Raw genomic sequence first — 25,512 nt, forward strand, 5'->3', positions numbered from 1 at the left:
GGCTCAAGCCTTTAATCCCAGCAGAGGCAGAGGCAGGTGGAGTTCAAGGCCAGCCTGGTCTAGAAGAGGTAGTTCCAGGACACATTCCAAAGCTACAGAGAAACCTGTATCAAAAAAGTCTTGAATGTAACAAAACTTCACATCCAGACAATACATAAGTGCCTCCTATAATTTTATTTCCACTAAACTATTTATTCTTTGCTTTAGATGATAATTCTCTTTGACTATTTAACTCCTTGTCACCTTTTATGGTTTGGTTCTAATTACTCTTTTCAATTTTTTACTCCAATATTGGGATATAGATGATCAATGTCTTGCAACAATTTCTGAAAACTATTAAGATTCCACAAATAATTTTTAACTTTTGGGCTCAAATTTTTGTAAAAGTATTTTATATGCTGAATGATTAATATAATCATTTTTTGTATATTTTCACAAGTAATTTGTAATCCCTAAAAAGACAAAGTTTGCTTTACTTCAGCAAACATTTTCTCTAAAGTATGTTCATTTGAATCAGCTAATGAAATTCAAAATAATGTTGAAAACATACCTAACGTGAGTATAATTTCAATTGTAATAAATAACAAAGTACTAACATGCAGTACTTTATATCCTAATTGGTTTATAATAATAACTCTCAAGGACTAGAAATTATCATGGCACGTTCAAGTGAGTTGAATTAGGTAAAATAGTTTAAGAATATAAAAATCATAGGATGTTTTAATAAAAATGTCAAGTTTATATCAAAAGGGAGCATCCATATCTACATCAATGTAAATATATATAAATAAGTAGTTACTTTCTAAAATTAATTTTAGTGATCTACACTTTTACATCATACACATATATGCCCCTTTATTCTTTTTAGATTCAGTAATTTATACTTTTATCCTATCATTTCATTGGGTGCCTTTTGTAAGTGGATGTATATTTATGAAGATATAGAGCTGGTTTTAGAGATGGACACTGGCTCTTTCCCTGTATAAATCTAAGCATGTCATTAAAATAAAAATTCAGAGTTTCTCTCTCATGTCAGGAGCATGGGACACAAAGAAAAAGGAATTTAGAAAAATTTTCATTTTTCTACATTTCTATTTTTGTCTCTATTGTACATGTCATTGAATATATATGTCTGTATATGACTATATAAATAATGTTTAAGTTTTCCACAATGAACAATGAATTTTCCTGCAGTAATTTTGAAGTTTCCAGGAAGAAGTTGGGGCCCCACAACAACAACTCAACCTGGTTGATACGATGGCATGATGATGATAGTGCTACTACCAGACCTGTTTTGTGTACCAGCTGCTCAAGATGGTTCCAACTTGGTTAGCAGAACTGGTCCACTTTTTACAATGTTCTGGACAGACCTTATAAGAGGAAGATCAAAAATCCTTTACAAAATACTCAGAGACTATTTGCAATTATACCAGACAGTAATCTTGGAATGTAACCATCATTTTACTTTCACAGGATCACATAGAAAGAACATCACCCCCATGTCAGCTGGAAGTAATTCTAAAAGACTTCCAACAATGTTTGTCTTACGGTTAGGGAAATCATTTAGGGGTTGATTATAATTGGTATAGGGTTGTGGGTTAGAAGGGAAATTTTATGGGCTCAGGGATTTCTTTGAAAAAAAGGGAAAATTGGATGTAATAATAGATTAGTGTGAGTTTATACATTAATAATAATAGTGAGTAATAGAGTGAATGCTTGTGAGTTATAATTTATAGGCAATTGCTTTGATATAGATTTTTGTACATTGATATAATGTTAAATATTGAATACTGTATGCGTTCATGCTTCTACCTCTGCTTAAAACATTTTATATATTGATAAATATATTTATCAAATTGCAATGTACATTTTTTCCACTGATCAAGATATTTATTCATTGGTTACATTTTGAGCCCATTGTCCTCATTTGTTGTACAGTTGTTTATTGTACAATATTCTAATATGAAGTCTTAGTCTTTAAGTTATATAGATATTAGAATTATAGATCAATAGTCATCTATGTTTGTCATACTTATAGTTAGAATAATCAGGTTTTTTAGACACATAAAGAATACATTTTGGCCGGGCGATGGTGGCGCACGCCTTTAATCCCAGCACTCAGGAGGCAGAGGCAGGCGGATCTCTGTGAGTTCGAGACCAGCCTGGTCTACAAGAGCTAGCTCCAGGACAGGCTCCAAAACCACAGAGAAACCCTGTCTTGAAACCCCCCCCCAAAAAAGAATACATTTTTTATAGGTAGGTAATCTTTAACCACTTCAAAAAGCTTTAAAATATGGAATTTAAATAACCTAGGGTACTGTTGAAGTGAGACACGATTACTACTGGTAGCATTGATCTATTTTCCAGAGAATGTTGAGAACCGAAGACACTCAAAGCTTGTTTTCTTGTTTTCAAAACTGGCCTTTGGGCAAAGACATGTTCATGCCTCAACCTCTGACAAGATACATGGTATCCAAAAATAGATAAACAGTTCTGTTAAATCTTGACTGGCATTCACAAACAAATATACACACCTCTGTTTTCTGTGTGTTGTGCTAAAGGCAAAATACACCAATATGCCCAGTTTGTCCATCTTTTTTTTTCCTTTCTGTAGTCATTAATTTTCTCATGCATACAACATACTGTTGATCTTTTCTCTTTTTCTTTCCCCGTGAATAGATACTGCTCTTATAAGGAGGTATCCTATGCAAAGGACACAGAAATAACAGAATTTATTCTCCTTTTCAATTTCCTTCTAAAGTGACTGTCTATGTCATGGAACAAGAATGGGGAACACCAGAATCATAAAACTATACTTTCAAAAAAGTATGCATTTTATTGTCCTACTTACATTGTACTCATATATGGTATATTTTTGAAGGAAGTGACCTATGATGATGTGCACGTCAACTTCACTAAGGAAGAGTGGGATTTACTGAATCCTTCACAGAAGAATCTCTACAAAGATGTGATGCTGGAGACCTACAGAAACCTAACTACTATAGGTGAAAATGAATTTCTTTCATGTTTCAAAATATGGAGACAACTTTTCTTTGGTTTATGATTTTGTTCTGTAATATGTTTTAGAGAAAGAAGAATGAGGTAAATAACACAGTCCCAGTTCTTAGGTGCACTTAAGATAATAAGCTTATTGTTGCACATTCTTAAATAAAGTAACATATATTCTGGTACTGTATTTCAGGATACATTTGGGAAGACCTTCACACCGAAGAGCATTGTCAATGTTCTAGAAGACATGCAAGGTAATTTTCTTGGGCAAGTTCATAACAATTTCCCTTGAATAGTTTGTAATGTGTTCTGGAACTTTAAAACAAAAGCAACAGTGTTAATAAGTACAGCTTTAAATGTATTGATGGTTATTAAGTTCTCACAAATCCATATCCCTCAATTTCATGTATGTGAATTGCATCTGTAAAGCCTTCATTTAAGAAATAGTCTAGGTAGCAATGCCTGAACAGATATCACCATTTGATTAATAGCACCACGAGAGCTATGTTGTAGAACTGCTGCTTCATTTGCTTCTTGCTATTCATGACAGAAAATGTATACATACTTCAGTGATGATGAGTATAGCTGCAAAACGTTCTACTAATCCAATAGCCCATGGTAAGCCTTGTATCACTCATATACTTTTTGTGACTGTGCTAAGTTTAGTGAAATCAGACTAGTCAAGGGGCATTTGTTGTAGAGAAATCTTAATATCTATACAAGTCTGTGTAAGTCGAACCTTGTAGATTCATTTTGGAAATCTTTTATACACTATTCTTTTTTTCATATATATGATATGTCACTCTTGACACAAGTGTATGAGCATAGGAATACAGAAAGATTTAGCAAACCTCTCCTTAAGAACAATTAAGAAGATAAACTGTATTTCCTATGTAGAGTGTACATGTTTAGTTTGATCCAAAAATACAAAGTTAATTTATTTTCTATCATCATGGTTAATACCCAAATACAATCTCATATTATAACAAAAAGAAACAAACAAACATGAGTTCTGGGTCTATGCAAATACTTCTGGGTGTCTTAGTTCACTTACCAAATGTGGTTCACAATATAGTAAAATTATGAATGGAGTAAAGTTGGTAAAGCACTCAGTATATGCAGTTCTCTTCAAAAATGTAAAAAATGTCCTAGAAAAGTATAGGTATAGTTATAGATGAAAAGATAAACCATGGCACAATGGAATTTCTCATCACAAATATTTTTCTAGATGTAAATGACACCTAATGAGAGAACAAAACATTATTTTAAACAAAGCTATAAATAAAACCTTGATAGTTGATTCCTTTTTACAATTTGAAAAAATATGAAATTAATTTATATAGGTATGAGGTTCAACTTCATTGAATGTGGTAAAGCTTTTACATGTGTAAATTATCCTTGCAGGATTGAAAGAATTCAAACTGGAGTGAAGTTTTCAGTATATTCTCATTGTGGTGAAGTCTTGTCTTATAACACTCATCTTCTAAGGAATGAAAAAACACATAGCAGAGAAAAATGCTGTGAAATTAAGCAATGTGATGAAGTCTTTTCTTATCACAATCATTTTGAAATGCATAAAAGAACACACACTGGAGAGAAAGCCTATGAGTATGGTCAAGATGATGAAGACTTTCTTCTTTATGAAAATCATCAAAGTCATAAACGAACACATACTGGAGAGAAACCCTATGAATGTAATCAGTGTGGTAAGGCCTTTGCATGCCACAGTCATATTCAAAGGCATATAATGACACATACTGGAGAGAAACCCTATGAATGTACTCAGTGTGGTAAGGCCTTTGCACGCTACAGTGCTCTTCAAGACCATCGAAGAACACATACTGGAGAGAAACCCTATGAATGTAATCAGTGTGGTAAGGCCTTTGCATGTCACAGGGGTCTTCAACGGCATAAAAGAACACATACTGGAGAGAAACCCTATGAATGTAATCAGTGTGGTAAGGCCTTTGCACAACACAGTAATCTTCAAAGCCATAAAAGAATGCATACTGGAGAGAAACCCCATGCATGTAATGAGTGTGGTAAGGCCTTTGCACATCTCAGTCTTCTTCAATTGCATAAAAGAACACATACTGGAGAGAAACCCTATGAATGTAATCAGTGTGGTAAGGCCTTTGCACAACACAGTCATCTTCAAAGCCATAAAAGAACACATACTGGAGAGAGACCCTATGTATGTAATGAGTGTGGTAAGGCCTTTGCACAGAATTATGCTCTTCAATACCATAAAAGAACACATACTGGAGAAAAACCCTATGAATGTAATCAGTGTGGTAAGGCCTTTGCACAACACAGTGATCTTCAAAGCCATAAAAGAACACATACTGGTGAGAAACCCTATGAATGTAATCAGTGTGGTAAGGCCTTTGCACAACACAGTAATCTTCGAAGCCATAAAAGAATTCATACTGGAGAGAAACCCCATGCATGTAATGAGTGTGATAAGGCCTTTGCACATCTCAGTCTTCTTCAATTGCATAAAAGGACACATACTGTTACGGGAGGTCCTCCCACTCCTCCAGCCTATCGCCGCTGAGATACCAGCCCCTTGGGGTGTGGTCTCTCTCCCTTTAAAAAAGCGGCCACTTCCCTCTCCTCTCTCTCTTCACTTCCTGCTCCGCCGGTGACTTGACTTCCTTCCTGGTTACGCAGAGGGCTGACAGTGATCTGTAAGTTTTTTCCCCTTTAAATAAATATCACCCTATTAATCATAATCCCAAATTGGTGTGGCATTGTTTGTGACTTACGCCTTCACACATACTGGAGAGAAACCCTATGAATGTAATCAGTGTGGTAAGGCCTTTGCACAGCACGGTACTCTTCAAAGCCATAAAAGAACACATACTGGAGAGAGACCCTATGTATGTAATGAGTGTGGTAAGGCCTTTGCAAAGAATTTTGCTCTTCAATTGCATAAAAGAACACATACCGGAGAGACACCCTATGAATGTAATCAGTGTGGTAAGGCCTTTGCACGTCACAGTGGTCTTCAAAGCCATAAAAGAACACATACTGGTGAGAAACCCTATGAATGTCATCAGTGTGGTAAGACCTTTGGACGTCACAGTCATCTTCAAAGCCATAAAAGAATACATACTGGAGAGAAACCCTATGAATGAAATCAGTGTGGTAAGGCCTTTGCACATCACAATACTCTTCAAAGCCATAAAAGAACACATAAATAAATAAATAAATAAATAAATAAATAAATAAATAAATAAATAAATAAAAAAAACCCAGCCATGCCCTTTGGATATGTACTCAATGGATGCTCAATCATACCACAAGGACAAAAGCTCAACTGTGTTCACAGCAACATTGTCAGAGCCAGAACCTTAAACAAGCCCTCCAGTGAAGAATGGACAAAGAAATTGTGGTATATTTACACAATGGAGTACTACACAGTGGATAAAAACAATTACATCTTGAAATTTATTTGCAAATTTATGGATCTAAAAACCATCATAAAAGAGTGAGTTAACCCAGAACCAGAAAGAAAAATGTATGTACTTACTCCTAAGTGGCTTTTTGATATAAAACAGAGGACAGTCAGCCTACAATTCTCAATGTCCAGAACATAGACAACAAAAAGGAAACAAACACATACATACATAAATCTATTCTATATAGGACATAGAGAAAGACAAGATCTTACTAAACTTGGAAGATGTGGAATCATGGGAGAAGGGGAGGAAGGGAGGATAGTGGACAAATATATAGTTGAATGAAAAACAATTAAAAAATCCTTGGTACACAGCTGTTCGTGGGTGAATTATACAAAGTGATAGTATAAAATGAATAGCTGAAATATGGAACTTTGCTTAATTTTGTAATTGAGTGAAATACTTCCTCTTGCTAAGGCAGACTGATTTATGATATTTAATTAAAAACAATCCACACATTTTCCAAAAGAATATTAAAGATTTATACCATATCTCCCAATCTTCCCAAACCTATAATCACACATACAAACACATGAGACAGAAGTGCTTGATTTTACTTAATATAGCTGCATTCATTCTAAGTTCATCACGTAACACTGAGTTCATGTTTTAATGATGAATTTTGAAGGCTGTACAAGTCAGAGTGAGAAACCCTGAACTATGTGCGTACTAAATCTTTGACTTTTGAAAACACCACATAGAGTGTAAAAATACCTTGGGCTTTTATAGGTCATGTGAGCACCTACAGAGCAATGGATCTTATATACAATATAGCTAGCATCCAGAATCAAGAGCTGGATTCAAGAAAGCAACCACACGCTTTACAGATTCATTTATACTGTTAGAGACCATGCCCAAGTGGATTGATATCTTAAAGCTATTGAGTGGAGGAGCTCTCACAGCACCTACCCATTTAACTTAATGAGAAATTCCAAACCCTATAAAAAACTATGTACATAAGAAACATATGTCAAAAATAAAGTTAGAATTACAATAAGCAGCCAGGCAATGGTGGCACCTTTAATCCCAGCACTCGTGAGGCAGAGGCAGGCAGATCTCTGTGATTTCGAGACCAGCCTGGTCTATAAGAGCTTGTTCCAGGACAGACTCCAAAACCACAGAGAAACCCTGTCTCAAAAAACCAAAACAAAAGAACAGAATTACAATAAGCATAATCAATATTAAGGAAGGAATACATCCTAATGGTTTGATAAGCATTTTATCCTAAGGAGTCCATGTTGCAGAAATGGCTTAACCAGATCATAAGAGGAGGGTAAGTATGATTATCTCATCTTCAACCCCATCAAAGGCCTGAGAAGAGCAATCATATTATTTGAGTAGGCAGGTAGTGCAGTCTAGTAGCTTCCTAAAAGTATAGTAGTTGACAGAGACAACTGACTGAGCAATCAACCAAAGTCTCATCAGTGTTGAAGAATAAGATTTCATATCAGAATATAAAACAGTGTTTAAACAACTATGCAGTAAAGAAGGACAATGACCTCAAAATGTGAACAATGGATAAAAGTCTTGATCAGAGGTAGAGTTACATAATGCAATATGATAAATATATCATAAAATTGTGTCAATAAAAATATGTTTTAAACAGGTAGAATCATGCATGTATACAATCTGACAAAATAACCTTATATAGTTGTTACAAATATTCTAAACAAAAATAGAAACCTTCTATATAATAAATATAATTTAAATTTGTGTCAATATACAAAAGTCTATACCAATGTAAATCCATAAATAATAGTTCACATGTATTCCTTATATTACAAACTGTTATTACTACTGTGAGTAAGTAATCTACCTATTATCCAATTTCATTTTCCCTCTTTTTGATATCTCTGGGTGTACATAATTTCACCCAATCATATCACCCACCCAGCAGGTCCTAAGTTACTCCAGGGTCTTGAAGAGGCACTATCTGAAAGACATGGGAGGAAAGAGAAATGGATGCCAAGCAGTATTTTGTCAAGGCATCCGTTTATTGAAGCAAGTTTCATGTCTTAAATACTCCTCAGAAAGGAGCTCGGGCAGGGGGAACTCTGGAAAGGGGGAAGGGAAGGAGGGGCTCGGTAGCTAGGCAACTATTGGGACAGTTTGACAGCTAAGCAGGGCAGTTGCAAGGTCAGTGGCTAGAACACCTGCTGTTAGTGATGAGCAGCAAGCCTTGCAAGACACTCTGTGGTGCTTTCCAGAGCTTGAGTCTCCACGATCAGCACATAATGTTTTGGCTAACTTGAAGTTTTCTGTCTCAAGATTTTCACTTCAAGGCCCTGTGAGATGTGAGAAAGGAGAAGGCTGACATGGCTCCTGACAATCCTATATGAGTAAAAATCAGCTCTTAAATGTTGTCCCTGACAGTGAAATCAAACTTTGTTGGGAGAGAAAATGGTATCTTCTAGAATTGCTTCCAGGGACAATGTTCTTTCTATGGAATATTATAAAGGTAAAATGATGGTTAAATTTCAAGATTGATGTTTTGGATAATTGCAAATGGTTTCTGAGTATTAGATAGGGTTCTTCTGAAGTTCTTATTTGGAATTCTGGCTCCTTTTTTAATACTCCTCAGCAAGACCAAAGTAAGCACGTGTTTGACCTTTGACCACAGCGTCCCTGGCTTAGGCTATGTGATGGGCGATCCTCATCTCCTGACACCATGCCACGTTGAGCCGGCATGTACAGCCTCTGTATGATGTGCTGTTCAGGGGAGGGCTCCACAATATTCCCATCATTGGGCCTCTGCATGAATCATCAATGAAAAAACTGCGAGGAGCTCTTTTAGGAGGGAGGGCTAGAGAGTCATGAGACATGTTTTAACTTACTTTTTTCTACCAAGGATCCTGCTCCAAGGGTTCCAGGGTTGAGGAGGTGGGTTAGTACTGGTAGAGAAGGGGTCAAAATCTAAAATTCTTAACATATGTATTAAACCCAAACAATTTACAGGCTGTGTCAAAATTTTCCCAACATCTATAAGCAGTTACAAATATCATTAGGTCAATTCCAGTAAGAGTACAATGACAGACATTGTTGTTATTAAATACCACCAGTTTCAGTCTCTGAGCAACAGTTAAAACCCCAATTTTCCCCCTTCTTAAGTGAAGAGGCATTAATATTTTAATCAAAATGAGTTCTGTGTCCCAAAGATTAAAACAGTCATATGTTTAGTCTGCATCTTAGTTTCAAAGTGCCTCAGGACAGTTGGGACTCCTGGGTGCGGCAAGCCAGACCCAGCCACCAGAAGTACATCTTGTCAACCATCCCAGCAGTGTCTCCTTGGACTCTGTGGAGGCAGAACGACACCCTCCGGGTAGTGTAGCAAGCCCTGCCACCAGGCATTTCTCTCTGCGGGGGCAGGGAAGATGGATCAAGGACTCCTCCCCAACTCATTTCTGGAACTCCTTTATGGGATGTTTGCAGCTACGACATCATCATGTCCAGCTTATTTTCTTTCTGTGAAAAAAAGCACAAACATATCCTCGACCCCAAATATATATAGGTCGGGTCTTTTCATTAATGCATTGCAAGGGCTTTTTTACTTTGCCTTAGTAAAGCTTGGTGTCATCATGTCAGATCCGTTTGTATCAGGATCTGTTTGCAACTTTTATAAGTTGCTTTAAAGGAGCCTTGGTACGCTCCACAAATACTTTTTTAAATTATTATTATTAACCATATATGCAGTTCTTCCATTGAAAGAGCCATTTGTAAAATTTAGCAAAAAAATCCTTTAAGGGATTTTTAGCTATAACATTAGGAAAATACAGTTGTGTGAAATGTAGCAATGATCATCTGGGAAAAGTTTATTGTTTTGGCCTTTGAATTGAGCAAACACAATTGTCCAGGAATCAATCAGAAAATTATTAATGAATCTTCTATTGTTTAGTATAAGAAACATTGATCATAGTCAATATTTTTTAAACCATCTCCCAGATTTTATCTTGCCCTTTTGTACCAGAGTTTAAAATTAAGAGTTTAAAATCTTAATTGGTGAAACTGGGAAGGTTTATCAATAAACAGCATTTTGTTTTTTATAAAACTCTTGTAGGATAAGTTTTACATTTAATATATACATTTGCCATAGTTGAATCATAATTAATGTATTGTACTTGCTGATTATTATATACTTTACCTGTTGATTTATATTTTACCTTCTTGAGTATCTGTTAGGCAGCTTTTATAAGCTCTCTATTGGAAATTGGCTCATTGTCTTTTGTAAGAATTTTACCTAGTGGCTCAATATCTCCCATAAAAAAAATTACAACCAGGGCTTTAAACACTGAATAACTAATTAAAAGTTTATAAGCTATCCTCCTCTTAAGTTCCAAGTCTGCCTTGCAGATAGAAAAATGGAAAAAAGAAGCATTTTAACTAATGATTTTGGCCTCATTAGACATCAACATGTAGAAGAATAAAAATAGATCACTATCCATCTCCATGTACAAGACTCAAGTTTAAATAAGTCAAAGACCTCAGCATATAAAAATTACATTGAACCTCATAGAGAAAAAAAATAGAAGTACACTTTGCCACATCTCAAACATAGCTTCAGTGGCGCAAACATTGGGAGAAACAATTAGATCTCCTAAACTGACAAACTTTTGTATAACAAGACTATACAGTGGGAAAAGATCTTTACTTATCATAAACCCATTTTAAAAACATATGAAGAACTCAGGAAAGTGGTATCAAAAACTTAATCTAATAAAAATATTTGTTACAATGAGGGCTGATGAGACGCCAAGGACAATGGCATGCAGTTTTGATCCTACGCAATCTGCTGGCTTGGTGGGAGCCTAGCCAGTTTGGATGATCACCTTCCTAGATATGGACGGAGCGGGGAGGACCTAGGACTTACCACAGGGCAGGGAACCCTGACTGCTCTTTGGACTGGAGAGGGAGGGGGAGACGAGTGTGGGGAAGGGGAGAGGGGTGGGAGGAGGGGGAGAAGAGTGGAAGGAGGGGGAGGGAAAGGGGAGGCTGGGAGGAGGTGGAAATTTGTTTTTTTTCTTTATTCTTCTTTTATCAATAAAAAAAAGAAAAAAATAAACAAAAAAAATATTTGTTACAGACATAAACTGAAAACTCTTAACAGGTGAACTTAAAAATGACTGAGAGACATTTAAAAAAATGTTCAAACATAACATCCTTTAGCCAACAGAGAAATGCAAATCAAAACTCTGAGGTTTTATCTTATCCTTGTAAAAATGACCAAGATTAAAAATTACTATTAACAATTTATGCTTAAGAAAATGTGGGAGTGCATTGCCCAGCCCAGCCTGTCTGGGCCCTAGGTCCCAGTCCTAGGGGTGCCCGGGCGGGCTGCAGTTCCTTTGTTTCTGTGGCCTGCCTGCACCAAGCAGGGTAGGAGCTTTGTTTGCGAGCTGCCCAACCAGCACAGAGGCCTGATCTCTCGGCCCCAGGAGAACCAGTGTTGGGGTGAGTTTCTGTCCCGCAGCGCCAGCCTGGGACGGGGATCTCGGGGGTTCCTCAGCCCCCTGTCCTTCTTGGGCTCTCTGCAGGGCCTCTACTCCCTGGGTGCTGCCTCTTTCTTCCTGGCCCACCCAGCTTCCATCCAGAGGCCTCCACACTTCGGCCCCACCGCCCTCTTTTGGCGCGTGGCATCGCCCAGCCCAGCCTGTCTGGGTGCTGGGTCCGAGTACTCGGGGAGCCCGGGAGGGCTGCAGTTCCTTTGTTTCTGTGGCCTGCCTGCACCAAGCAGGGTAGGCGCTTTGTTTGCGAGCTGCCCAACCAGCACGGAGGCCTGATCTCTCCACGCCAGAAGAGCCAGTGTTGGGCACGGAGACCTGATCCCTTGGTGCCAGGAGAGCCAACATTGGGGAGGCCGCGTTGGGTAGGCAAGGAGACCTGATCCGGTAATAGAAGATCCATAAGGGAGCATTTGGAAGAAGAGATGGGCAGACGCCAAGGCAAGAATTCGCCCAACAAACTGAAAAGCAACATGAAGCCACCAGAAACCAGCGACCTCACAACGGAAGGACATGAACACCTTAATCAAGAAGGAGAAAAGATTGACTTCATGAAAGTGATTGACGCCCTTAAACAGCATGTAAAAAATGCCCTTATAGAAATGGATGAGAAATATAACAGAAAGTTTGAAGAATTGAGTAAATCAGTGAATGATACCCTAGAAAACCAAGGAAAAACAATCAAACAGATAATGGAAACAGTTCAAGACTTGAAACCTGAAATGGAGGCAAAGAAGAAAACACAAACAGAGGGCCGGCTGGACATGGAAAATTTAAGTAAACAAACAGAGTCTACAGAAACAAGCATAACCAACAGAATACAAGAGTTAGAAGAATCTCAGATTTTGAACTTACCATAGAGAAAATAAACACACTGATCAAAGAAAACAGCAAGTCCAACAAACTCTCATCACAAAACATTCAGGAAATATGGGACACAATAAAAAGACCAAACCTAAGATAATAGGAGTAGAATAAGGAGAAGAAGTGCAGCTCAATGGTCCAGAAAATATATTTAATAAAATTATAGAAGAAAACTTTCCCAACCTAAAGAAAGATATACCTATGAAGGTTCAAGAAGCATACAGAACACCAAATAGGCTGGATCAAAAAAAAAATCCCCTCGCCATATAATTATCAAAACACAAAGCATACAGAATAAGGAAAGAACATTAAGAGCTGCAAAGGAAAAAGGCCAAATTACTTATAAAGGTAAACCTATCAGACTTACACCTGACTTCTCCATGGAAACCATGAAAGCCAGAAGGTCCTGGATAGATGTACTGCAGAAACTGAGAGACCATGGATGCAAGCCCAGATTACTATACCCAGCCAAGATTTCATTCACTATAAATGGAGAAAATAAAATTTTCCAGGATAAAAACAAATTTAAACAATACACAGCCACAAATCCAGCTTTACAGAAAGTATAGGAAGGAAAATCACTAACCAAGGAGTCCAACAATGACCACAATAACTCAGACATCTAGAGACCCTTCACCAACACAAATCAAAGAAGGGAAACACACAAACTCTATGACTAAAAAAGTGACCAGAGTTAACAACCACTGGTCATTATTATCACTTAATGTCAATGGACTCAACTCACCAATAAAAAGACACAGGCTAAGAGATTGGATTAAAAACAGAATCCAACATTCTGCTGTTTACAAGAAACACACCTCAACCACAAAGACAGGCACCTACTCAGAGTAAAGGGCTGGGAAAAGACTTATCACCAAATGGACCTAAGAAACAAGCAGGTGTGGCCATACTAATTTCTAACAACATTGACTTCAAACTTAAATCAATAAGAAGAGAGGGAGAGGGGCATTTTATACTCATAACAGGAACAGTTCATCAGGATGAAGTCTCAATCCTGAAGATCTATGCCCCTAATATAAAAGCACCCACGTACATAAAAGAAACATTGCTAAAATTCAAGGCAGCCATCAAACCGCACACACTAATAGTAGGAGACTTCAACACTCCTCTCTCACCAATGGACAGGTCAATCAGACAGAAACCTAACAGAGAAATAAGAGAATTAATGGAGGTAATGAATGAAATGGACTTAACAGACATCTATAGAACATTCCACCCAAATAGGAAAGAATATACCTTCTTCTCTGCAGCTCATGGAACTTTCTCAAAAATCGACCACATAGTCGGTAACAAAGCAAACATCCACAGTTACAAAAAAATATTAGTAACCACCTGTGTCTTATCAGATCACCATGGATTAAAGTTAGAATTCAACAACAAGGCTACCCCCAGAAAGCCTACAAATTCACGGAAACTGAACAGTCAACTACTGAACCATACCTGGATTAAGGAAGAAATAAAGAAAGAAATTAAAGTCTTCCTGGAATTCAATGAAAATAAAGAAACAACATACTCAAACTTATGGGACACTATGAAATCAGTCCTAAGAGGAAAGTTCATCACACTAAGTGCCCACTTAAAGAAAACAGAGAAAGCTCACATTGGAGACTTAACAGCCCCTCTGAAATCTCTTGAAAAAAAAAGAAGCAGACTCACATAAGAGGAGTAGAAGACTGGAAATAATCAAACTGAGGGCTGAAATCAACAAAATAGAAACACAGAAAATAATCCAAAGAATCAATGAAACAAAAAGCTGGTTCCTGGAGAAAATCAACAAGATTGACAAACCCCTATCCAAACTAATCAAATGGCAGAGAGAGAATTTGCAAATTAATAAGATCAGAAATGAAAAGGGGGACATAACCTCATACACAGAGGAAATTCAGAGACTCATTAGAGCCTACTACAAAAACCTGTATGCCACAAGACCAGGTGAACAATCTAAATAGACCTGTTAGTCGCGAAGAACTAGAAACTGTTATCAAAAATCTCCCTTCCAAAAAAAGCCCAGGACCAGAGGGTTTCAATGCAGAATTCTATCAGAACTTCCAAGAAGACCTAATACCTATACTCCTTAATGTATGGCACAATGGAATTTATCATCATAAATATTTTTCTTGATGGAAAATGACTCCTAATGAGAGAACAATTCATGATTTTAAACAAAGTTATAAAACCTTGATATTTGACTCCTTTTTACCATTGGAAAAAAATGAAGTTAATTCATATAGATATAAGGTTCAAAAGTGTGAAATGTGGTAAAGCTTTTACATGTGTAAATTATCCTTGCAGGATTGAAAGAAATAAAACTGCAGAGATATTCAGTATATTCTCATTGTGCTAAAGCCTTGTTTTATAACACTCATCTTCAAAGGAATGAAGAAACACATAGCAGATAAAAATGTTGTGAAATTAAGCAATGTGATGAAGTCTTTTGTTATCAAAATCATCTTGAAATGCATAAAATAACACACACTGGAGAGAAACCCTATGAATGTAATCAGTGTGGTAAGGCCTTTGCACGTCATAGTCACCTTCAAGACCATAAAAGAACACATACTAGAGAGAAACCCTATGAATGTAATCAATGTGGTAAGGCCTTTGCTCGACCCAGTACTCTTCAAAGGCATAAAAGAACACATACTGGAGAGAAACCCTATGAATGTAATCAGTGTGGTAAGGCCTTTGCTCGTCATGATCATCTTCAATTACATAAAAGAACACATACTGGAGAGAAACCCTATAAATGTAATCAGTGTTTTAAGGCCTTTGTAGCTCCGACTAATCTTCAAAATCATAAAAGTACACATACTGGAGAGAAACCCTATGAATGTAGTCTGTGTGGTAAGGCCTTTGCACAACACAGTAATCCTCAAAGACATAAAAGAACACATACTGTAGAGAAACTCTATGAGTGTAATCAATGTGGTAAGGCCTTTGCATATCAAAATAATCTTCCTTGACATAAAAGACAACATACTGGAGAGAAGGAAACTCTATGCATGTTATCAGTGTGGTAAAGCCTTTGCACAACACGGTTCTCTTCAAATACGTAGAAGAACACGTACTTGAAAGAAACGACATGAAATCAGTTCCATAAGGGTTTTGCAGACCCATGTACTCTTAAAAGGCTTAAAAGGAAACATACTCTAGAGATACCTGTGAGTGGAATCTGTGGTAAATCCATTTTAACAATCACCTCCAAATACATAATATGAGCCCCCGTGTAGAGAAACTCTGAAGTTAATTTGTATATTCTTCAAAATCATGAGAAAAAAAATCATACTGTAGTGTGATGGAGCAAGGTCATTGGTTAAATAAAGAAACTGCCTTGTCCCTGATAGGACAGAAAATCAGGTAGGGGGAGTAGACAGAACAGAATGCTGGGAAGAAGGGAAGTGAGCTCAGATGCCATGCCACTGCTCTCCAGGGCAGACACGATGATGCAAGCCGCCAGGTCAGACATGCTGAATCTTTCCCGGTAAGACTGGGGCTACACAGATTACTAAATATTGGTTAAAGCAAGAATTGAGAGTTAGGCAGAAGAGGCTAGATATAATGGGCCAGGCATTGTTTATATGAATACAGTTTGTGTGTTGTTATTTCAGAGCATAAGCTAGCCAGATGGCCAGGAGCCGGGTGGCAGGAATGCAGCCTGCAGCTCCCTCAACAGTAGTGAAACTCTATAAATTAATTCAGTGTCACAATGTTTTGTGCTTCATATAGGAGTAAGGCTTTGTGTCTAATCATCTGAGAAAACTTGTGCATATTATCATAATCTTTTGGACCTGAGGAAAAAACTGGGAGCTATTTTAAATTGTTCTTTAATATGATAAGCCACTTACAGTCAGTTAACCAAAATCACTTATTGTATAGAAGAATGTTTGATAGTGTCAACAATCTGTTTAAGCATCAGGATACTTCTTTTTATTTTAGTTTGAACCAGCAAAGTAATGGATAAAATCTTATTGGTTACAGAAATGGTATTCCAACCTTGGTTCTCAAACCATAGCCAAAGGAAAAAAAAATGTCTCTGAATCTAGAACTAAATAAAGAAACAACATCTCCCTGAAAACAGCCAAAACATTAAAAAGGGCCAGTGAAAGAAGCACAATTTGGCTCTCAAACCAGAACCATAAACTACTAACAGTTTCAACAATGTGTTTAAGCTCCAAGGATAACCTGAAGTGAAATATGAGAGGTATGAAGAGTCAAATATCTCATACGTTTACTTTTATATTTTGTATAAAAGTGCCCTTAGAAGTTGGGGTATAATTATGGTTATCAGGAGATTGGGAGTGGTCATCAGGAAGGTAGATAGAAGGTGGTTATAAGGAATATTTTTGGAAAAAGAAAGATGGGTAGAATTAATATGATAGAAACATCACCCCTAGCAATAGCCACAAATCATATAAAATATTGTGTAATAACTAACTAAAGAAGTGAAAGGACTGTAGGAAAAGAACATTAAATCTTTGAAGAAGACACCAGAGCATGGGAAGATGTCCCTTGTCCTTGTTATATAGAAATCAGCATAGTAAAAATGAAAACCTATCCAATAAGCATCTATAGGCTCAATAACATCCCCATGTAAATATCATAAGAATTCTTAACAGATCTCAAAATAAAAACACTCAACTTCATATAGAAAAGCCAAAAAATGCAGGATAGCCAAAGCAATCATGTACAACAAGTAATTTCTGAAGGCATCACATTCCGTGACTTCAGTCTACTATAGAGCTCCAGTACTGACGAGAGCCTGGTTTTGGCAAAAAAAACAGATAGGAAGACCAATGGAACTGATGCTAAGACCCAGATATCACTCCATTCACATACTACACCTGATTTTTGACAAAACACGAAAAATATAAAATGGAGAAAGAAAGCATATTTAACAAATGGTGCTGGCATAACTGAATATCAATGTGGGGAAGAATGAAACTAGATCCACATCTATCATCATGAACAAAACTCAAGCCCAAGTGGATCAAAGGCCATAACATAAAGACAAAAGCACTGAACCACATAAAACAGAATGTCGGAAGTACACATGAACACATTGGTAAAGAAGACCACTTTAAAATTATAATTGCAGAAGCACAGACACTGAGAAAAATGATACATGAGATCTCCTGAAGCAAAAGTTTCTGTAAACCAAAGGACATGATCAACAATACAAAACAGGCAGCCTATAGTATGGGAAAATATATTCACCTACCCCACACTGGACAGAGGACTGATCTTCAAAACATACAAAGAACTAAAAAAATGATCATCAAAGAACAAATAATCCAATGAAAAATGGAGTACAGACCTAAATAAAAAACTTTCAACATATGAATTTAAAATGGCTGATAGACACTTAAGGAAATTTCCAAACTCCTTAGTCATTAGAGAAATGAAAATCAAAACAACTCTGAGAGTCCCTCTTACAGCTGTAACAATAGGCAAGATCAAAACACTGATGACAACTTAAGCTGGAGCGGATATGGCTGCTCAAATGTTGGTGGGGTTACAAACTGAGTCAGCTACATTGGATATCAGTATGGTTATTCCTCAGAAAATTAGAAAGCCAGCTGCTTGGTTGTGAGGCATGCCTTTAATCCCTGCACTTGGGAGGCAGAGACAGATCTCTGTGATATCAAGGTCAGCCTGGTCTACAACAGCTAGTACCAAGACAGGCTCCAAAGCTAAAAAGAAACCATGTCTTGGAAAATCAAAAATTAAAAAAAAAAGAATGAAAGAAAATTAGGAAACAACTTATCTTAAAACCCAGCAATACCACTTTGCATATGTACCCAATGGATGCTCAATCATACCACAAGGACAAGTGCTCAACTGTGTTCAGAGCTACATTATTTGTTCAGATCCAGGACCTGAAAACATCCCCTACACTGAAGAATGGACAAATAAATGGTGGTATATTTACACAATGGAGTACTACACAGTGGGGAAAAACAATTACATCGTAAAATTCCTGTGCAAATACATGCATCTAGCAAACATCATAAAAGAGTGAGTTAAGCTGGGCGGTGGTGGTGCACGCCTTTAATCCCAGCACTCGGGAGGCAGAGGCAGGCGGATATCTGTGAGTTTGAGGCCAGCCTGGTCTACAGAGCTAGTTCCAGGACAGGCATCAAAACCACAGAGAAACCCTGTCTCGAAAAACCAAAAAAAAAAATAAAAAAAATAAAAAATAAAGGAATATTTAAGTCAGACCCTGAAAAAAAATATAATATGTACTCACTTCCAAGTGACTTTTAGCTGTAATAGAGGACAGCCAGCCTACAATTCACAATGCCAGAGAACATAGACAACAAAGAGGAAACAAAGAGAGACATACATAAATCTATTCCATATAGAACATAGAGAAAGACAAGATCTTAGTAAATTTGGAGCATGTGGATCATGGGAGAAAGGGAAGGGAGGGAAAGGGAGAGTAGTGGATAAATGTATAGTTGAATAAAAAAACAGTTAAACTCTTGCTACACAGTAGTTATTGGGTGTATTAAACAAAGCGACAGTAAGAAATGAACAGCTGAAATTTGGAACTTTGCTTAATTTTGTACCTGAATAAAATAATTCCTCTTGCTAAGCCAAACTGATTTATGATATTTAATTAAAAACAACCCACACATATTTTCCAAAAGAAAATTAAAGATTTGTACCATATCGCCCCATGTTCCTAAATCTATAATCATACATACACACAAACACATGAGAGAGACGTGTTTGATTTTACTTAATATAGCTGCATTCATTCTAAATTCAGCATTAAACACTGAGTTAATGTTTTTATGTTGTATTTTGAAGGCTGTACAAGTCAGAGTGACAAATCCTGAACTATGTGAGTACTAATTGAATCTTTAACTTTTGAAAATACCAAGTTAGAGTGTAAGAATATCTTGGGCATTTAGAGGTCCAATGAGCACCTACAAGTGAATGGATCGTGTATACAATAAATCTAGCAGCCAGAATCAAGAGTTGCAATCAAGAAAGTGACCACACACTTTACAGATTCATTTATAATGTAAGAGACCATGCCCAAATGAATTGGTATCTTAAGGTTTTTGCGTGAAAGAGCTCTCACAGCACCTACCCCTTTTGCTTAAATAAGAAATTCCAAACTCAATAGAAAACTATGTATACAAGAAACAGATGTCAAGTATACAGTTAGAATGACAACCAGCATAAACCATATTACAAAAGAATACATTCTAATGTTTTGATAAACATTCTATCCTAAGGAGTCTAAGACTTGTAGTAGGAATGGCTTGATTAGACCATAAGAGGATGGTCACTATGATTATCTGATCTTCAACCCCATCAAAGGCCTGAGAAGAACAATATTACTTGAGTAGGTGGGTTGCGAAGTCTGACAAAATAACTTTGCATAGGAATTACAAATATTCTAAACAAAAATCGGCATATATTCTATATAAGTTTAATTTGAATTTGTATCAATATACAAAATCTATACCAATGTAAATTATTCATAAATAATAGCCCACAATTACTCTTTTACTCACTACTATTAGTGTGAATAAGTAATCTACCTATTATCCCATTCAATTTGTCCTCTTTTTTGAGATCTCTGGGTATACATAATTTCACCCAACCCCCAACCCTATATGAGTAATAATCAACTCTTAAATGTTGTCCCGGACTGTGAAGACAAACTTTGTTGGGAAAGAGGATGGCATCTTCTAGAATTGCTTCCAGATGTCATGGGGGTGATGTCTTTTCTACAGGATTTTATAGAACTAAAATGATGGTTAAATTTCAAGATTACTGTTTTGAATAATTGCAAATGGTTTCTGAGTATTGGATAGGGTTGTTCTGAAGTTATTATTTGGAATTGTTGCCAGAACGATGTAAGAAGGTGCACCATATCTGCAGCTTGTACCCATAACTCAGTCTCAGAGCTATCAGCATCATGCCGTCATATCAACCAGGTAGAGACATTGTGGGGCCCCTATATCTTCCTCTTGGAAGATGTTCTTTGTTTAAAATCAAAACATTGTCATGTAGATATATATTCATTGAAAGATAAGATATAGAGAAAATGGGCATGAAGGAAAGTAAAATATTCCTTTAAAATCTATCTTTTTTCTGTCCCAAACCAGAAAGCTATTGACATGAGACAGAAATTCTGAATTTTTCTTTTAACATCATGCTAGGATTTAGAGAAGGACAGTCATAGTCTAAATCTAAAACCATTCCTGATTCTGAAGTAGAGATGTAAACACAAAGGAGACATCTTCTAAAGCTGTAGCCCATACAAAGCACCTAACAGATTATCTCTTGGGGTTTGCCTACTCATAGGATTACAGGTCAGTAGCTGCCCCCTTCCTGAGATGCAAAGCATCCAGTGTGACAACCAGAACCAAGAGACAGATCAGCTACTATTCCAGATAGTGAGAATAGTGTAAGCCATGGCTTAGAGGCTGCAGCAAAGTCAGCAGGACCTTTAGAGATTCATCCCTGTGCCATCAGAGCAGCAACAGCACACATCTGTCCTAAGCCAGAAACTCTAAAAACCACACTGTGTTTTGACAGTCTTCCGAATAATTCCAGTATGCGTGTAAGTTTTAGGTGCTCTGATCCAGGCTAGCAGCTCTCACATGCTGTTTGCAGGTTTCTTCTTGGGGATAAAACAAGAGGTGAAGTGGACATAAGTTCAGATATGTTTGCAAGTGCATAGTCTACATTTCTTTTGGAGAGCCAACAATAAACATTAGCCATTTAAAGGTTTCAAGAAGTCCTACAGTAAAGACCTTTATTTCTCATTCATCATTGGCTCTCTGGTTCCTCAGTCTGCCTATTCATACTTCCATGAATACCCTCTTAGGGATATCATCCCTACCATTCACATGGATGCGCTGTAACCTACTGAAGATAGGGAGACTCTCCCAAGTTACAGAACATGTTTCCATGTTGGAAAAGACCTTAACAATTTTTCTGTTCTCCATACCCTGCATCCTCTGTCCTTTTACTCTACTGTATATCCAGGCATAACTCTGTGTTATGTAGCTCAGAAGCAGGACAAAAGTCTCTGCATTTATCTTGAAGGAATTTTCTGACTACTCATCCCTGGAGCACCTACTCTTTCTTCTGTGCTCAGTTATGTACCTGGCAACCCTGCTTGGAACACTGCCTTCATGGCTGTGTGCAAGTTGAATCCCTGCCTACATACACCCATATACAATTTCTGAGTAATATTTCCATTTAGAGAATCTGCTACACATCTCCTTTGTGCGTCTGATGCTGTTCCACCTTCTCTAATCCCAGAAGACCATCTTCTCTAATGGCTGTGACATCCAGATGCATCTGAGACATTCCACAGGCTCCACAGAGTATCTGCTGCTTGTCATCATGGCCTGTGATAACTAGCTTGCTATTTGTCAGCAATATAGGTACCGGTGCACATGAGCCACAGCTTTTTCTTCATGCCTGCAAGAATCTCTTTGGGTTGTTGACAGAAACAGTCATTGCCATGAGAGTGCCATTGTATTGCCACCAAGTATTCAGACACTTCACCTGCAAGGTCCTGGATGTGCTGAAGCTGGCCTGTGGTCACACATCAGTCAGCAATGACGTTGTCCTTGTGGGTGCCATGCTTCTGCTGCCTCTACTCAATTACCTCATTTGCCTTTCTGACATGCCAATCCTGTTCACCTTCCTAAAGGTGTCCTCAGCCAGCAGGCCCTGCAAATGCTTTTCACCTGCTTGGAGCACCTTGCTGTGGTCCTATTTTTCTATAGCATCATCATGTTCATGTACATGAAAGCCATGAACACAAAGGGCTATATCTTTAACATGGTCTTCACAGTCCTATTTTGGTTCCATAATAAGTTCTTTTTTCCCAGTTTTGTTTTTTTTCTGGTTTTTTTTTTTTTTTGAGACAGGGTTTCTCTGTGGTTTTGGAGCCTGTCCTGGAACTAGCTCTGGTAGACCAGGCTGGTCTCGAACTCACAGGGATCCGCCTACCTCTGCCTCCCAAGTGCTGGGATTAAAGGCGTGCAACACCATCGCCTGGCTTTTCCCAGTTCTTGAGTCCCTAGTCTGTTGATGCTACAAATGTGCACTCACTATGCTTACCAATTTTAATATATTTTGTTCTTGTTTGGACAAATAAATCTTGCCTGGATATTAGAGGGCAGAGCTAACAATCACTAGTGGACCACAGGATCTGGCAAGAAGTGGATCATGACTTTAATCCCAGCATTTGGGAGATGAAAAAAAGAATCTAATCCCCCATTTGGTTTGAGGATTTGGGGAGGTGAGAAGTGAATGTGGCTGCTGTGTTGCTTATCTGTTCTCTCATGTTCACCCCAAAATCTGATTCTGGAAGTTTCTTAATAATATTAATTAAAATCACACTCCAAACAATCATCATTTTATTTGAATAATGATTTCTTTATTTTTATTTTTGAAAAAGAAAACAATCTATCCATTATACATATCAATAAAAGTTTCCACTCCCACCCTTCCTCTCATTTTCTCCAGTTAGCCTCCCACCCAATCCCATATTCATTCCACAGAGAGAGTAGGCACATTGCTTTGTTGTAGAAGATCTCAGGCCCTCCCTACTATATCAAGGCTGAGCTAGGCATCCATCCAAAGAGAATGCACACCGGATTTTTGACAAAGTTTCTAAAGTTACACAATTACAACCTCTGTCTTTTTCAAAAAACACCCATTGCTCATAATTGCTAAGCTATCTCATGCCACATTTTTATTAAAAAATTATTCTTATACATTTTAAGTAAAATATATTCTATTTCTTTACCCCTTCCTTGTTTTATCTACATGCCTTTCCAAATTCTTCTTTCAATTTCTTCCTTGTTAAGTGTGAGTGAATAGTAGGTTTAAAAAAGTGAGTAAAATCTGCTGGGACCATTTCTGTTGGCTGTGTGTTATAGTTTCAAGACTGAACAGCCTGTTTTGAATACACAAATGGAGAGGTCATCCATGCATGTGACTAAATCATCCACTTGCAGTAGAATTCTTATCTTTATTGAGCAACATGAGTTTGAGCTTTATGTTATCTAGACTGCCTTTGACAGAAAACATTAATAAGAATAGGAAACTTGGAAGAGTGTTTACCTAAGCCCACACTTCCTGGTGCCATGCCCTTGAAGTTGTGCAGCCTCAGAGACGACTATGGACATTGTCCTCTGCCAATCACAGGATCCCCATGTCCCAATGGGCATTTTATTAGGAAAATTCCACATAGCCAGGAATTTCAAGAATTCATGATGGGGAACAAGTTGACCTCAAACTTACTGAGGTGGGCCCCACGCATACTCCTGTGTGCTATGATAAAGCCATGCACCTCTAAGTCCAGCTGAAATAGGTGTTTTTAAAGGACTTATCATTGAATCAGATAAAGAAATAAAATAAGATTTAGAGGGAGCACCATTGTTTTCATGAATAGCAAGGTTTTCTTGAAATTCTATAGTTTGAATAGCCAAATCATTTCATATGTTCTCAATAATGGGTTATTTTCTTTGCATTGTTAATTCCATCTATTTAAAAATAAAGTGTGACTGTGTGAATACAGCTGTGCCATGATGTGTATGTAGCACTGACAGGAAAACTAACAGGGGTCTATGATCTACTTCCACTTTGTGAGTTCTAGTGATGAGACCTGGGGAACCATTTGGCTGCAAGTGACCTCAATGGCACTTCTTTGTATTTCAAAATTATTCACCAATGAGCTCACATAGAAGTGTGCCCATGGGACCACCCAAGTGAAAATATGAGAAACACCTGTAGAAGTCTTATCGGTAACCCAGAGATAGAACTCAGGTTCTCAGAATTAACAGCCGTGAACATTACTAAATGAGGCAATTCTCTGAAGAATTAAATTCTTATGTTTTTTTAAAATATTTATTTATTATGGATACAATATTTTGTCTGTGTGTATGTCTGCAGGCCAGAAGAGGGCACCAGATCTCATTACAGATGGTTGTGAGCCACCAAGTGGTTGCCAGAAATTGAACTCAGGACCTCTGGAAGAGCAGGCAATGCTCTTAACCACTGACCCATCTCTCCAGCCCACAATTCTTATATTTTAAGAAAGTGTTAGAAATAAATATTCTGCCTGCAGAATGAACTAATTAGATATGTATGATGGTGTAAATATGTTTCTATGCAAAGAAGATTTATTATTCAAGATGTCCTGGGTCCTTATACTTTGAAAAAATTTACAGTTACAATCTGAAAAAAGACAATAATTTACTGATCTACTATTTCTTCAAATCAAATTTGACCATCACTGATAGAGTTCTGTAGGAAAAAACTGTTGTATACTAGGCAAGAAACCTAACCTTAATCCTGGTAGAAAAACGGGCTATGGTATGAAATACACAACTGATTGCTGATTATCTTACTTTATTATATTAATATCACATAAATGAAAATATTTTTTGAATACACACATGAGGTATTTAATGTTTCTTATAATTACATTTTCAGTCATTTTAACATTAACATTGTTAAATTGTGTTGAGAAAACAGAACACATGGGAGTTCATCATCCACCCTTAACTTGTGGTCAGGTGGCAGACATATGAGCATCATGAGTTCAAATGTATCTCTGAATCATTACTGACATCCAAGCCAGGATAAATAACAAACAAAAAAACAAGGGA

The 25,512-nt window shown here is 37.2% G+C and overlaps 2 protein-coding genes across 2 annotated transcripts in view; one reads left to right on the forward strand and one right to left on the reverse strand.

Moving 5' to 3' along the window:
- The window catches only part of LOC142840022 (uncharacterized), a 43,580-nt gene extending 27,764 nt beyond the window's left edge, over positions 1–15,816 (forward strand). The window contains 3 exon segments of the mRNA XM_075956502.1: positions 4,414–5,519; positions 5,788–6,207; positions 15,326–15,816. Of these exon segments, the coding sequence (XP_075812617.1) occupies positions 4,414–5,519; positions 5,788–6,207; positions 15,326–15,816 (2,017 nt within the window).
- LOC142839819 (uncharacterized) overlaps positions 1–25,512 on the reverse strand; it is an 88,745-nt gene that overhangs the window by 45,066 nt on the left and 18,167 nt on the right. The window lies entirely within an intron of this gene.

The sequence above is a fragment of the Microtus pennsylvanicus genome, chromosome 22 (genome assembly GCF_037038515.1).
Source record: "Microtus pennsylvanicus isolate mMicPen1 chromosome 22, mMicPen1.hap1, whole genome shotgun sequence".
Taxonomy (NCBI): domain Eukaryota; kingdom Metazoa; phylum Chordata; class Mammalia; order Rodentia; family Cricetidae; genus Microtus; species Microtus pennsylvanicus.